Raw genomic sequence first — 15,380 nt, forward strand, 5'->3', positions numbered from 1 at the left:
TTCCCTCAGAGCGTATAAAGTCAATCATCTAGTCCCGTAAACTTTTCTTTGGAAATGTCTTGCATCTCTGTCCTTGTCCATTTTTACTGCCACCACTCTAATTCAGGCCATCAGTTATTTCTCCTTCCTCCTGAAAAAGCTTTCTAGGAGGTTTCCCTAACATGCTTCACCTTTCTTTCCAACCATCCTACACTTAGGTGCTTCCCAAATCATTCTCAGATTCCATTTATATTCTGTCCCTATATTACATATGCTGGTGTTCCCAAAGCTCTCTCTCCAGCCCCTTTATTGCCCCAAAAATTTTCCCAGATTTTTTCCTGCCTTAGTTCACTTTTATTATCAAAATTATTTAATATTTTTTAAAGAATAAATCAGGTTCTCAAGACTCCAAGAAGTCCTCAAAAAATGCCAAATACTCCTTACTAATGAAATCACACATCCTTGCCAGATAAGTTGATTTACTGCTTGGTAGTATTACATTCCTTGGCTTTCCATGTGAAACCCATACAAGGACAGTGGGTGGCTTTCTACCTGTAAGGCATGGCCTGGTGGTAGTCAGCCACCTGATCCCAACCCAGCCCAAGCTGTTTCCACACTCTTGCTGTTCCAGGTTTCCTGGATCTTTCTAGGCTCTTTCCTGGCTTCTTTCTAGGTTCTTGGTCCCCTTGCTGTTAAGAATCAGAAGAGACAAAATTGGTAATTTTCAAAAGGTATTTTTTAAATGAACACAGAGGAGCACAGTACAGTCACACATGGATATACATAAGGTTTCTAGAGATTTCTTATTTTAGCCAGAGGTTAGCCACAGATTGGGCTGGTTAAACGTGGATCAGCTCCACTCTTTTTATTGCCTCATCACTGTCTGGGTTCAGTAGTGGAAAGTGGACTATAAACAACCCTATTCAAATGCTGTGAGATTTAATTTTAATTAATACCAATTCCAAGAACTGCTAATTAGAAATGCACTCGCCTCTTTGCTTCCTCATATTACCTCCAGACATGGACTCCAAGCTTCCCACTCTTATATATTTTGTAATATGAAAGATAACAAATTACACCAAAGGCCTTTAATGGACCATTATTTCCCATGTGCATTTAATTTACAGTATCAAGATTTTAGAAATATGACAATCTTGGCAGTATTTTTGGTTGCTTGAAATCCTAAATAGGATTAAATGTCTACTCTTTCAACAGACGGGGAGAGTGACACCTCACATGTTGTATGTGTGCTTCTCCTGTCACAGAGCAATCAGATTCATAAACCCAGCAATGCTCTGTCTTACAGATCCACAGAAATACTAACATTTCATCAGACTCCAAATCCTGTGATGAAAGGAATGAAAATCATTACCTTTCTTCAACCTTCACAAATATCATCCTTACTCCCTAAAACCATCTGTGGCATGGCCTCTAGCTCAGAAGAATGTCCTAAATCCTACAATTCTGACCCCAACCTTATAATTTTATAAATGAAGAAACTGAGGTGCGGGGAAATGAAAGAACTTTCATAAGCACTATGTAGTTGAGCTGGGATTAGAATGCAGATCTCCTGACTTTGTATCTTCTCTTTTTTGTGTGCTTCATTGTTTTGTCCTATAGTGGCCACCTGGTCATCACACATTGAGTGAATAAAGATTTACTATTCCAGATAGTGATTTAAGAGAACAGTGGATTACATGGTCATGCACTTCCAGTTTGCATACTCATCTTACTTTAAAATTTTTAAAGCTAACCCAGGACGTATTCCCACTTTATTATTCTGGTGAGCTAGGTTAATGTTTTGGAAGCTTGGTTTGATAACTTCAATCTAATTATTGGCCATCGTTTATAGGGATTATGTGGAACTGTTGGAAATGGCTCAGCCCAAACAAACATTTCTTTACTAGGTTCTAGCTCATCTATTTATTTTTATTTGCAAAAACCAGTGAAATTGGATTTTCATTGAAAAATTCCCCTGCCAGACACTTAATTCTGTTCCCCTGAAATTACCATTTGACAGACATTGGCTGAAACAACTGAAAACTGAAAATTTATTTTGTCCGGAAAAAAATTCAAAAGCAAATTGGTCACCCCTTAGTGTGAGTTATGACTTCTTTATTCACACCTTGATAATAGAAACAGATATAAAGAATCTTCATTAATTAAATGAAAATTGCTGTGAAATGAAGCAGATGTTATACTGTAGATTAAACACATTCTAAAAAGTTTTTTTAAAAATATCTTCTTAAGGAATCTATTATTTTAATCTAATAGGTAAGATTAACAAACTGTTTGCAAAACAAATGCTGTGAGTTTACGAAAATAACTAAATGGTCTTTAGGTCTCATAGGACTTCTGCTTCTGATTAAGATGTACAACATCATAAGAGTCTGTTGTTCTTATTGTAATAGTAAGAAACAAGCAAGATGATCTTCAAAATCACAGTTTCTTTTTTAAATACAGCAGAAAATGAATGACAAAAGAAATCTAAATGAACTAAATTCCAGAAAGGGACAAGCCCTTCACAAAAGAGAAGAAACTCATGACTTCCATCCCATCCCAGGAGGATAAGAACTCATTATAGATGAGGAGTAAAGAGAAACCACCTGAACATTTAGCAAACATTTAATGGCTGTACTTAGGCTACTGTGATGGATGAAAATCCCAAAGAGTCCCTGTTACAGAGCGGGTCTGTATCACCCACTAACTCTCTTTTGTAGGCTGTCATAAGTGCACAGAGCTAGTATACCAATGGCTGGACGAGGGCAGTAAGGTTGAGAGATATCCTTAAAATCCCTGAGGACGACTAGTGGCTGCTAAAGAGTGAGAGTCGGACAGGTTGCTGAGACAAATCCCATCAAAGCTTTTGCCATATGGAAAGCAGCAGCAGACAGATTCTAAGTACAGAGAGGCATAAAAGTGGAAAAAACACCTCCAAGCTATTGGGATAATAAGGAGTCTGCCTTAACTGAGTGTATACAGAGGCCTCCCAAAATCTGAGCAAGATATTCTTTTTTTTCTTTTTTTTTTTCTTTTTAACATCTTTATTGGAGTATAATTGCTTTACAATGGTGTGTTAGTTTCTGCTTTATAACAAAGTGAATCAGCTATACATATACATATAATCCCATATTTCCTCCCTCTTGCATCTCCCTCCCACCCTCCCTATCCCACCCCTCTAGGTGGTCACAAAGCACCAAGCTGATCTTCCTGGGCTATGCGGCTGATTCCCACTAGCTATCTATTTTACGTTTGGTAGTGTATATATGTCCATGCCACTCTCTCACTTTGTCCCAGCTTACCCTTCCCCCTCCCCGTGTCCTCAAGTCCATCCTCTAGTAGGTCTGTGTCTTTATTCCCATCTTGAGCAAGATTTTCTGATGTGAAAAATTCTAGAGGCAGAACTGGAGAGAAAAAAAAGAGCCATCCTGTGACCCAAAGGCTGGCAGCCAGTCTGTAGAGCAACAGAGATTTCTTGAGTCTCACCAAAGCTCAGATCCCAAGCTGTGCTGAAGAAAGTTACGATTCTGCCCTCAAAATATTTGAAGCCAGTGGTTAACTAAATCGAAGTAAAGCCTCAGAAAATGACCAAGTTCTGCTCACTTACAGATTAATTTGAATCAGCTTCCAAGTCTAGTTGTCTGACTGAAGAAAGGGTATGCCTTATTCTGGGGGTAAATATTATTTATTTCAGTCCTTTAGTACAATGTTCAGCATGCAATATAAAATTACAAGGAACACAAAGAAGGAATGAAAGATGACCTGTGGTCAAGAAAAGAGACAGTCATTAGAGGCAAACACAGAAATGCTCCAGATGGTGAAATAATTCGGATAGGAACATTAAAATAACTATGATAAATATATTACAGAATCTATTGTAAAAGTTGCACAGCATGCATAAAGAGATGGAAATTTCATCAGAGCATTGGAAATTATAATAAAAAACAAAAGGAAATTCTAGAAACATAAAATATCAGAAAATTTTTAGATATTTGATGGGCCTAATTGTAGAAAAAACAGAAGAGAAAAGAATCAGTTTACTTGAAGACAGTCAAATTATTCAAGCTGATAAAGAGAGGAAAAATCCAGAGTCTAAGTAAAGCCTTAAAAAAAGAATAAGCTCAGCTCATCTATGTATTAATTTGGCTCAGTTTTCACTCGAGGTCTGTGAGATAATACTACATGATCAAACATGTATAACTGAATTCTCAGAGTAAAGATGAGAGACAATGAGGCAGAAAAATATTTGAAGAAATAATGGCTGAGAATGATCCAAAATTGAGGAATGACATTAACCCACAGATTTAATAAGCTCTGTAACCCCCTAGGAGAATATATACAAAAATATTATACCTACACATACCATAGTTAAAGGTGTGTGTAGGTATAATATTTTTGTATATATTCTCCTAGGGGGTGAAAATCAAAGATAAAGAGAAAATTTTAAAAGTGCCTGTGGTAGGGGTGGAGATGAGGATGTGTGTGTTGAGGAAAGCACATGCCATACAGAAAACAATTATAAGAATTACATATGACTTCTCATTAGAAATAGAGGGCAGAGTACGATGGAATACAAGAGTATATACTGTATGATTCCATTTGTATGAAATACAAGATGAAATAAAATTTATCTGTGTTGATAGAAATTACACAGTAGTTGCCTCTGAAGTGAAGAATTGACTCGAATGGAGCAGGAGGGAACTTGTGGTGGTGATAGAAGTTTATTTAGCTTGTTTTGGGTGATGGTTACGTGGGTGTATACAACTGTCAAAATGCATGAAACCCATGATCAGTGTATTTTTAAATATAAATTATACTTCTGTATTTTTTTCAGAAGCCAATCGAAACATCAATATCGTTTAGCAAAAACATTAGTGATCATGTGATCTAGAATGAAATTAAGCACTGAAGATTAGCAAGGGACAGCATGTAATACTCCCCTGGGTCACAGGCACATTATTTGATCAGCACTCTTTCTCTGACACTGAGTCTATGCCCGTAAGAGAGTATAGCCTCCCCCAGCATGTTTTTATTTTTTAAGATAAAGAACTTCCTCATCTTATGCTGTTACAAACATGCTTGTTCCCCACACAGAGCAATCCATTCATATCTCACATTCTCATAATAATCCAATCAAGGCTAAAATATAAAAAGTATGATTTTATTAAAAGCAGGATACTGAAAAACCCAAACTATTTCTTAGCATAATCATACCTCTATTGCTATGAATACCTTTATTCATATATAAATTTCATATGTATAGTAATATAATAATATATGCACATACTGAGTGTATTTAATTTGATGTTCTGGAAAAAACAGTGCTAGAGATCACAGTCTAATGAGTATTAAAATAATTAATACAGCTCCTATGAATCATTTAATTTTTTGAAATGTTAACTCTGTCATATACTAATTTTAAAAATACCTTAAATTAGAAATTTTCTAGTTATTGGTCATGTATATTAGCAAGCTGAGCATCTCTTACATAATGAAGATAAACAGGCAAAATAACCTCATCCAAGAAAATGAAAGGTACTGCTGTAGTGATGACATTGGGGCAGGTTTGAAATGGATTCATCATTTTGTAAAGAACCCACTATTCCGGGGTCAGTCTCTCAGGATGGTAACTACTTTGTAATAACAAAAAGAATGAGTGATCATAAGGTTGGGGCAAAGGTGAGTTAGGACAAGGATGCTTTAGACTATTTGATGCAGAAGAAGGAGAAGGAAACTAATAATTTATTGAATACCTTTTATGTTCCAGACACCTTTCTGGGCACTTTTTATATGTTGTCATTTAATTATCTCAGTAGCCCTGCAAATTTGGATGAGAAAGCTGGGCTCAGATACTGAGTGGCTTGCTGAAACTTCACATAGTGAATATATGGCAAAGCCAACTAACGCTAAGCCCATGCTTTTGTAACTGTCATATTCTGTATTGCCCGAAGGATATAAAGATATGGTAATTTAGAGGAAATTTCACCTCAACAGAAGTAATAATGTCTATTGATCAGTGTTGTCTAATCAAGAAACAGGCTGCTTTAGGAAGTAAAAAACACTCTCTCATTAGAGCTATGCAAGCAGTAACTAGAAGATCATCTTTCATAGACTCTAGGAATGCAATTCTGTTACTGGATAGGAAGCTGGAAAAATGTCCTCCAAAACTGTTTCATGTCTCTAACTTCACAAAGCATTCTAGAAGATTAATGGCTTTTCAGCTACAACTAAAAATGAAATAAAGAAATGGAAATTAAAGGAGCCAGCCTTCAAACCTGTACTCCCTTTTAGTATCAGCAGCATAATCTTAAAACAGCAGAACTTCTTGCTTTGTGTGCCAGAAAGCATGGTTCAGAGTATCAAAACTGTTAAGAAGTGAGCCCTGGAAAACCATGTCCACTTGGTCCTTTTTATTCTTCCTGGTGTACAAAAATAGAGAGACTTTTAATGAAGTTTATTGTAGTTGTTTCTAATATTATATTACCTTAAACTTGAGGAATTTACTGACAGGGGAAGTTGGTGAGGTTAAAAGGTGAATGTATTCCTATAATGATTAAACACTTATTTAATGAAAATATATTTTAAGCAGCATTAACAGTGACTTCAAAGTACAACAGAATAACAATGTGCCAAGAACAATGCATAAGGCATTTATTGGCAGGTGATGATGTTTTTTGTATATTGTATGGTGTGACAGAGAAAGATGACCAAGGGCATGTAAAAATCTGACATTATCATGCAAATATTTTTCTTTATTAACTTTGGTTTGGTTTAATTATAGCAGAAATTATTTTATAATTCATTTAAATGAAAATAAATAGAAAATTATATCTTAATTCCTTTTCGAGAAAATACATTATTTTTATTTTGAAAATTGGTACCTACCTTGAACAGTTTCAGCTTTTATAAGCTCAACTTCATAAAATATTTGATAATTTTTTAGTCACTGCTCACCATATAAGAAGGGACAAGTGCATTTATCACTGAAATACTATCCTAGATTTACCTACAGCCATTTTAGTTCTAACACATTTTGAAGGATAAAATATTTCCTTACTGTAAGTTCTTAACATGTCCTGAAGGTTTTTGTTTTGTTTTGTTATGTTTCCTGTTAAAACATACAAACTAACAAACTAGATAATTTATTCAGCCCTGAAACACCCAAGTGAATTGAAAACTCCAGGTTTAAATCCCCTCTCTTTTCCTTTTTTTTTTTTTTCTTGGTCTACAAAACAGCAAAGAAGTAAATGAGGCCAGATTCACAGTTTTCCAAAACATTATGAGGTGGCTGTTTTCATTGCTTTAGAGTTTTGCTGGAAGACAATTGACTTCTGCTTTGATGCCTTTGTTTCTGTTGCTATAAGTCTTCACACTGCTTGCTTCTAATAATGCCATAGCTATTAAAGTAAGCTGTTGTGTAATTTCTATAACACATTTTTTCTAGCTAGGTGTGAAAGTGTAGAATAATAACAAACCATCACTCATCCGCATGTGTGTGTGTTTGTGTGTGTGTGTGTGTATTTTGGCATTGTGATAGCAGTATACATTCATCGTTTTATAGTTATGCATAATTAATACATGTCTTCTAACTAATAGCTAACATATAATTAGGAAATTCAAATTCCAGAACATTGATATGAAACCTGTAAAATCCTGATGGAAATTTCCATATTGAAGATTTTTATAAAAGTGCCTATTTGCTGTTGCAGTTACTTTTTGAAAGAAAAATTTCACATAAAAATCTAACATAACCCACACCCCCAGGAATTTCATGTTCATTTCAACTTCAAAGAGAAGCAAACTAGGCATGGCAGTAGAAAATACAAAAAGTTTTATAGATGAATTTATTTGTTATTTAGTGTTTGGTTAATGTTGCAGTACATTGAAAAGGGAGTTATTACAATGTGATGTTTTTGTTTTGTTTTGTTTTACATTTAGGAGGTCCTAAATTAAACTTACCCAACAAATAAGGGGGAGGCACTAATGCTAGTGAGAATATTAGTTTATATTTGCTTTAAGATGAGAAATAGAAAGAGGGAGAATCTACATTGCCAAAACCACTGACAGTTTCTTATTTGCGAAATCACACTAAAAGTCTGCTCTGCTTTGTGGGAAGTACTTTTAGGAGTAGATTTCTTATGTGGTTCGAGATATGATAAAAAATTATGATAAAAATTATATAAAAAATTATCCTATTCTTATGCTTATAGGTTCTTATTTCAAAGAACTTCCAACTCTTCTCCACTGTGCAGCAAAATTTGGCCTAAAGAACTTGGCTGTTCATTTGCTTCAATGTTCAGGAGCAACTTGGGCATCTAAGATAAAAAATTTGGAGGGTTCAGATCCAGCACATATTGCTGAAAGGCATGGTCACAAAGAACTCAAGAAAATCTTTGAAGACTTTTCAGTAAGTTCTTTTCCATTTTATCTCTAAAACTCTTTTTATAAAATTAATATGTATGTATGTGTGTGTGGGTACATGCACATTGCTCTTGAAAATGATGCTACTGTACAGCTAGTTTTTAGCGTCTGTTGGTCCTGAGTCATTCATTGACTTAAGCATTTTGCAAGATTATTCAACTTGTTTTCATATGCCATAAACCAGCTCTGAGTCCACACTCCCACCCCTAAATAGCCCCTTTGAAACTTATCTGGTCTTTCTGGCTTCTAAATAGCCTGTTCAGTATTGGAAAGGAGATGTTACCAAGGAAATGAAAACCTATTATTTTTCATCTTTTGTTCAAAAGTCTAAGTAGGCGCTGTTAGGCACGTAAAGTGAGATAAATATATACTAGGTTAAAGGAATATATTTTGATAATTATTCAAAAAGTCTACCCAATAAAAGGCTAATCCATGTTGCTTAACTTTGTTTCTAATATGTGATTGATTCCCTTTCTCTCTCTGTTAAGTCCCAGTTCTTTATTGTGTGTGTTGAAACTCCAAATTTCAGAACACCCTTTGAAGGATATTAGTTCTGTAAGAATGCAACCAAGGGACGATTGAAGGAGGGGATACTACCTTAGTACATAAAACACACTTTGTGTTTCCTTAACCAACCTTAGAAAAGCAATTATTTTCTGTTTGGAACAAAGGTATATGCACATTTTGCTCGAGAAAGTGAATTATACTTCTGATGGCTCTTAGGAAAATATAATAGGCAATTATTGTGTTGGTGAATATGTCAGAATTTGTCTTTGGATTCTCAGAAGATAATTTTATTGCCAAAGAACAGTTAATATAGAACATTGAAATGCTTCTGGTCATTTTAGCATATATTCCGATTATTAGGTTAAGTAAATGTAATATTGGACTTCTAAAAACCATCGGTATTTCTGATTTCCAGAGAGTAAAGTGACAACCGGTCTAACTTTTTTCTCCACTTTTAAGAAATAGCAAATAGTTATCAGAAGAGCATGGGTATCATCCACCATCTGGAACTACTTGTATTTAAAATACAAGTATTTATTTTATTTACAATAAATACAGAAATTAAGTTTTGTAATAAAATTAATAAACTACTTTTTTATATTCTGTGTCCTTCAAATGAGGAATAAGCATAATTTTTATTCATGGAAAGGTTTTAGATAGTTGATTGTCATATATCCTATGGATGCGTTCATTTTAGTTATTATCCACTGTACATAGTCATTGACCAATGCAACATGGCATCTATCGCAGGTAAGTCAATGAATCAATTCAGCCTTGTAAACTGGCCCACAATAGTCCTATTATTCCTACATCCTGGGTACTCAATTCTCTACAACCTTATTCTCAAATTTTTAACCACTGGTGGACGGAAGTTAAAATTTCCCCTAAAAGTCTTCAACATCCAGGGTTACTTTCCAAGATGATCCCTGATTTTCAAAGGGTGACGCTTCCACTTATGGTTCTCCAATGAGGACTCAGCTTTTAACAGATGCAGCCCCATGCAAAACTGCACATACTTCATAAATAACATAGTACTAAATAATAATGACAGTAGATACAAAAGCAACTATGAGGGTAGGATTTGATGGATGTGGGAAATGATTTTTTTTCTCTCATCCTCTGGGTATTTATACCTTTATTCCTGCAATAATAGCATTGATACCAGTAGATTGGTATCACTGTCTATAGGTGACTATTTATTCTTTCATAGTGGTTGCATTCTAATTTTGCAGTTATACTTGATAATTAATTATTCTATGAAATTTGTTAAATTATTTCATGCATTCTGTTTCGTTGTGAGCTGTTACATTTTGCCAGCATGTCTATAGTAGACATTGACATTATAGGTAGGACAGATCAATTATTTTGCAGATGTGCTGCTGTCACTAAGGAAGTGACTATGGAAGTGTGTCAGATAAACACATGTTGAGACTTTATACTATAAATTATAGTAGCTATGTCTTTTTAAAATTATATCTAAACTTAATAGAGAAAAAATGTGTGATCTATTTGCATTGCTGAAATACTTTATTGTTTCTTTCATAACATTTACATAGCTTTAATGTTATAACCACATTCTGATAAATCTCAGATTTGTCACATATGCATTCAAATTTTCCATGAACTATTTTTCAGAATTGTTGAAAGGAATAGATATTCTTTCAGTTTGCAGTTTATAATCCACCAATTGACCATACTTCTGTACTGAAGAAATATATATATTTTAAAATTCAAACATACCCCGCAACTGATTTACCGATTTCTTCAATTCTTCCTAGTCCTCCATCAGTGAAACATTGTTCATTTTAGAATCTCACAGGGAGTTACAACACAGTGAGTTCGGTCATTGCTGAATAAAGTGGGTAGGCAGAACGAAAAAGTTGCTCATGACTTTTAAAAATAAAGATAAAAAGAGAATCATTAGCAAGCATTCATAAACGAACAAGTGCCATCCATCTCTTAGTGTTATAGCTATAGATGAATAAGGAGGAAGAAGGAGGAGCCTCAAATCACATTCTTGGTATTTCTTCGTGGCGTTTTTTACTTTGAAAGGTTAATAATTTATGTATAACCTATGAATAGAGACGTTTGATTAGTAATGAGTAGCTTTCATGTTTTGATAGTTATCTAATTAACAACTACACTTGTTTCATGTTTTCAGTACTATTATAGATAATAATGCCACACATTTCTATAACCCATAAAGTCTTTCAAATAAACTACTCAATTTTCAGTTTCTGACAATGCCTTCTAGAAGAATTAATATGAAAGGCGGATGGACAAAAAGCCACAGGATTGGTGTTTAATTCCACAGTTGAGTGTGAACCACAGTCTGCTTCATAGAATTCTTGAGGAAATCTCAGACTATTTCAAATAACAAGTAGCAATACTGACAACTAATTCAGTCCTCTAAAAACTTACCTTTTAAGTCAGAAATACCTGAGAATTTGAAACTAAAGTGGAACTTGGCCACAGATTACAAGATACTTTGCGATTTAAGATAAAGTGTACAGCCAAAATTAGAATGTGTTTTAAGCAAAATAATACGTGATATTTCTTTGTGTTATCTTGAGTATGTCACCCCATTTACCTCCATTAGTTTTAAACACTTCAGAAAATGATTAGATCATGTGTATGTAGACAGGGAAATATATCCTCCTCTGTGGGCCGGCTCTGGAATTGGAGAACCAACAGGTGATTACTAGGAACAATATCCACTTAGTATCTTTTCTCTTCCACCACAGTGTTCTCTCGTATAGTTTGATGTATATATTAATAAGATCTTAATCATGCATAATCTTCATGAAAATTTCAGAAATAGAAAGTCACTTTCTCTCGCTGACTTTTCAGGAGGACTCCTAACTGGGAATGTTTCTGTTGCTCACATCTGTGATGGGATTCTTGTGACAGCCTGCTCTCATTGACTTAGCCTGACACTGCTGTTTGTCCCTGTGGACGGTGGGCTAGTGTGTGTATGTGTGTGTGTGTGCGCCCACGCGCACCAGAGGGAGAGAGAGAGCACGAGGTTGATTCTGTCGCCCTCTAGTGTCTGTCTGATAGACAGTGACCCTGATCTTTTTCAAACGGTCAAGGGTTTGGAATGACAGTACAGAAGCGATGTTGAAGCACCTGGAGTATCCCTAATATAGAGCAAAGGCTGACTGATTGGTGTAGGAACCCATTACTCGGAAGTTAGGCTTTATGCTTAGGCCAGTGAACATTCACCTTTCTTGGCCCATTATTTCTCTCAGTCTTGGCTTTGCTCATTTGGTACTTTCTCTAGAGCAGCGGTCCCCAACCTTTTTGGCCCCAGGGACTGGTTTCGAAGGCAGTTTTTCCATGGACGAGGTGCGGGGGAGGGAGGGGGGACGGCGGAAGGTTCAGGCAGTAACGTGAGCGATGGGGTGCAGCAGACGAAGCTTCACTGGCTCTCCTGTGCCGCTCGCCTCCTGCTGTGTGACCCCGGCTCCCAACAGGCCTGGACTGGTATCGGTCCACAGCCCGGGGGTTGGGGAGCCCTGCTCTAGTGGATTATTCCATTTAATTTAGTAAATATTAGTATATGCTAATTCCCTCTAAATGGCAGCATACCCTGCTTTGCTTATGTAGTTTTTCTTTCTCGTAAGTCTAGAAGCTAATGAGGAGTAATGGGCTCCCTTCCCCTCCCACCATCAGGTACCCAGGAGGTGCTCAGCATATATTTACTCATTGACGGGACAGAAGGCAAGTGTCAAATTTAAGGACTTGTTTGATTTCACTTACCCAGTAATATCCTTAACCGGATCCCATGTTTTAAAAAAATATTGCTCATATTCTTTCTATATTCAGGATATTTTTTAAGTTTAGGTTTAGTATATTCATAGACGAATAACACAACTGCTATCTTCAGCATTTATTTTTAATACACCAGCCTACAATGAATTTTAGAATTCTGGCCTTTGTTCAAAACTGATGTTCTGTTAGAACTGAAGAAACTGGAACAAGTCACATAACTGCACTTGAGGGCATGCATTACAAATTCATGTCTCAGTTATGCTTTTGGAGCTACTTAGCAGTCTCTTTCTAAAATCCCATTAAATGCACCATAGCGGTGCATTACAGAAGTTTATTCTTCCCCAAGTCCTCAAACTCAGTTTTGATGCCCTCACTCTGCAGCTCTAAACATCCTGTTAAAACTCCCTCAACTCCTTCCTCTTCTTTGTCAAATTTTTATTTTTCCTCTAGTCATGGGGTCTTGGGATTCAGCCACGTTGGATTTGAATCCTAACTTCATCAAATACCACGTTTGCATCCTTGAGCAATCTCTTTGTTTTCTCTCAGCTTCAGCTTCTTTATTTGCAAATAGGAAAAATAATTCCTTACAGGATGTTTTTAGGACTTGATGACATAAATATGAAAACATTAAAAGTATAGTAGATCCATAATAAATGATATTGCATTCACCTTATTTTCTTTTGATTTATTGTTATTCATATCAACTTGAGACCTCACCATCTATCATATCCTCTCTTTCTCCTGCATCATTAATCTCTCCCATTATACTGACTGTTCCCTGAACAAGCGTGTTCAAATACACACACATGCACACACACACGCTCCCAACAACCCTGCCTTCTCTTTGATCTCTTTTTCAGTACCAGAACTAACTGAAAGAATGACTTTTCGTTTCACTCATTTCTTTCCTCCTAATAATCCAAGCTTTGCATTCAGCCCACTACTGAAGCTGCTCTGTCAAAGGCCATTAATAAGCTACCGTAGATCAGACCCATTGGATTCCTCTGAGATGTTCTTTGGCTCAGGCTTTGGCACTGGATTCCCTGACCCTGTCCTCTTCCTAAATCTCCACTCACCCTTTGTGACTTCCTTCTCTTACCCCATCAGTTAAGGTTCTTTCTACATAGACTTCCTGGTGATTGATAGCTAAATCATTGTCTTTAACCCGGACCTTCCTCCTGACTTAAAGTTCCAGTTTTAGTTGCAAGCTGAATGTGTCCGCATGGATATGTTACAGGCCTCTAGAGCTCAACAGACCCAAATGATCTTTTTCTTTTCTCCTGGCTAATGGCATAATTATCTGCAATATTTACTTGGCCAAAATTTGAAAGTCATTTTCAACTCCTGATTAGATAGCCACAAATGCATATACTATTTCCCATTTTTCAGATGAGGAAACAGATTTATAAAGTACCTTGCCCAAAGTCACCCTGCTAAAAATATGTCTGACTTAACCCCGAATCCATTCTCATAGCCCGTCTCCCTCATACAACCCTGATCCACACCATCCATTCAGTTACCATATCTTAACAGTTGTACTTACACATCATCTATCACATCTGTTCCCTCTTTTTCCTTCTCTCTGTGGCTCCCTTGGTTTGAACCTTCATTATCTCTCTTCTGGTCGGCTGCGCTAAAAAGCCCCCTAGGATCTTTCCTCCCCAGTCTTTTTGGCCTCAAACCATCCCATATCAGGCTGCATACTGAGGACCCACCACAGCATAGCCCAGCTTACTATTTTAGCCTCATCCTTAATTGCACAACTCAGCTGCCAAAGTCCATTTGTCCTTCCTTCATTTCATTATTTCAAGCTATTCCCTTTACCTAGAAGTACCTTCCTCCTTAATAAACTATCCTGAGCTCTTAACCATGCCCAAATCTCAGCTCAGACTCCACCTATTCCAGGAAACTTTCATAGAAAGAGGCTATAGGTGTGTACTTCCACTGTCTAACTTTAATCTCCTTCACAAATTTTAGCCTAATCTAGGAACATTATGTGCTAGAGTCTGAGAGCCACGTATCTTGAGATAGGTGGCTCTGGAGCCACCTGAGTCTAAACACTGACTCTGCTACTTTCCAGCCATGCGCCCTGAGTAAATCACTTAATCTCTTCTTGCTTCAGTTTCCTCATCTCTAAAATGGAGATGAACACCTTTTTTGGTACCATTGTTATGATAAATAAATATAAATACGTGTAAAACATGTACAAGAATACCTGACAAGTAATAAGCACTCTAAAAGTTATATGGAATTATGTATTGTTCTCCTGTTATTCTGTTTCTGAGGACCCATTCTTTTGTGGGACATTTTATAGTTTAAAGTATTAATAAGTACTGGTGAACGGTTATTTATTTTTATTTACTTGTTTTGCATGTCTGTCTCTCCAATAGATTATGAATTCCATGAGGGCAAGGACAGTTTTATCTCTTTTACCACAGTTTCCCTCATAACTAACACAATTTTGGGCCAACACTATGGGTTCACTACATAAGTGTTGAATGAATCAATTAATCAGTCAGTGTTGATTACATTAACTTTCCAGTTCCTGGAGGCAAGTGTCATGCTCTGTTTATTCCATATTCCCCACAGTATCCAATATAGTGTCTTCCAGGTTGTAGATAATAAATGTTTATTGAATAATAACAATAGTAAAGGCTCTTACCCTAAGGAGAATTTTTTTTTTTTTTTTTTTTTTTTTT

The 15,380-nt window shown here is 36.1% G+C and overlaps 1 protein-coding gene across 1 annotated transcript in view; it reads left to right on the top strand.

Moving 5' to 3' along the window:
* Nucleotides 1-15,380, top strand: part of BANK1 (B cell scaffold protein with ankyrin repeats 1) — a 270,656-nt gene that overhangs the window by 92,819 nt on the left and 162,457 nt on the right. Inside the window, exon 6 of the mRNA XM_007463810.1 lies at nucleotides 8,190-8,386. Within this exon, the coding sequence (XP_007463872.1) occupies nucleotides 8,190-8,386 (197 nt within the window). The remainder of the gene's footprint in view (nucleotides 1-8,189; nucleotides 8,387-15,380) is intronic.

The sequence above is a fragment of the Lipotes vexillifer genome, unplaced genomic scaffold (genome assembly GCF_000442215.2).
Source record: "Lipotes vexillifer unplaced genomic scaffold, Lipotes_vexillifer_v1.1 scaffold49, whole genome shotgun sequence".
In the NCBI taxonomy this organism is placed as follows: Eukaryota; Metazoa; Chordata; class Mammalia; order Artiodactyla; family Lipotidae; genus Lipotes; species Lipotes vexillifer.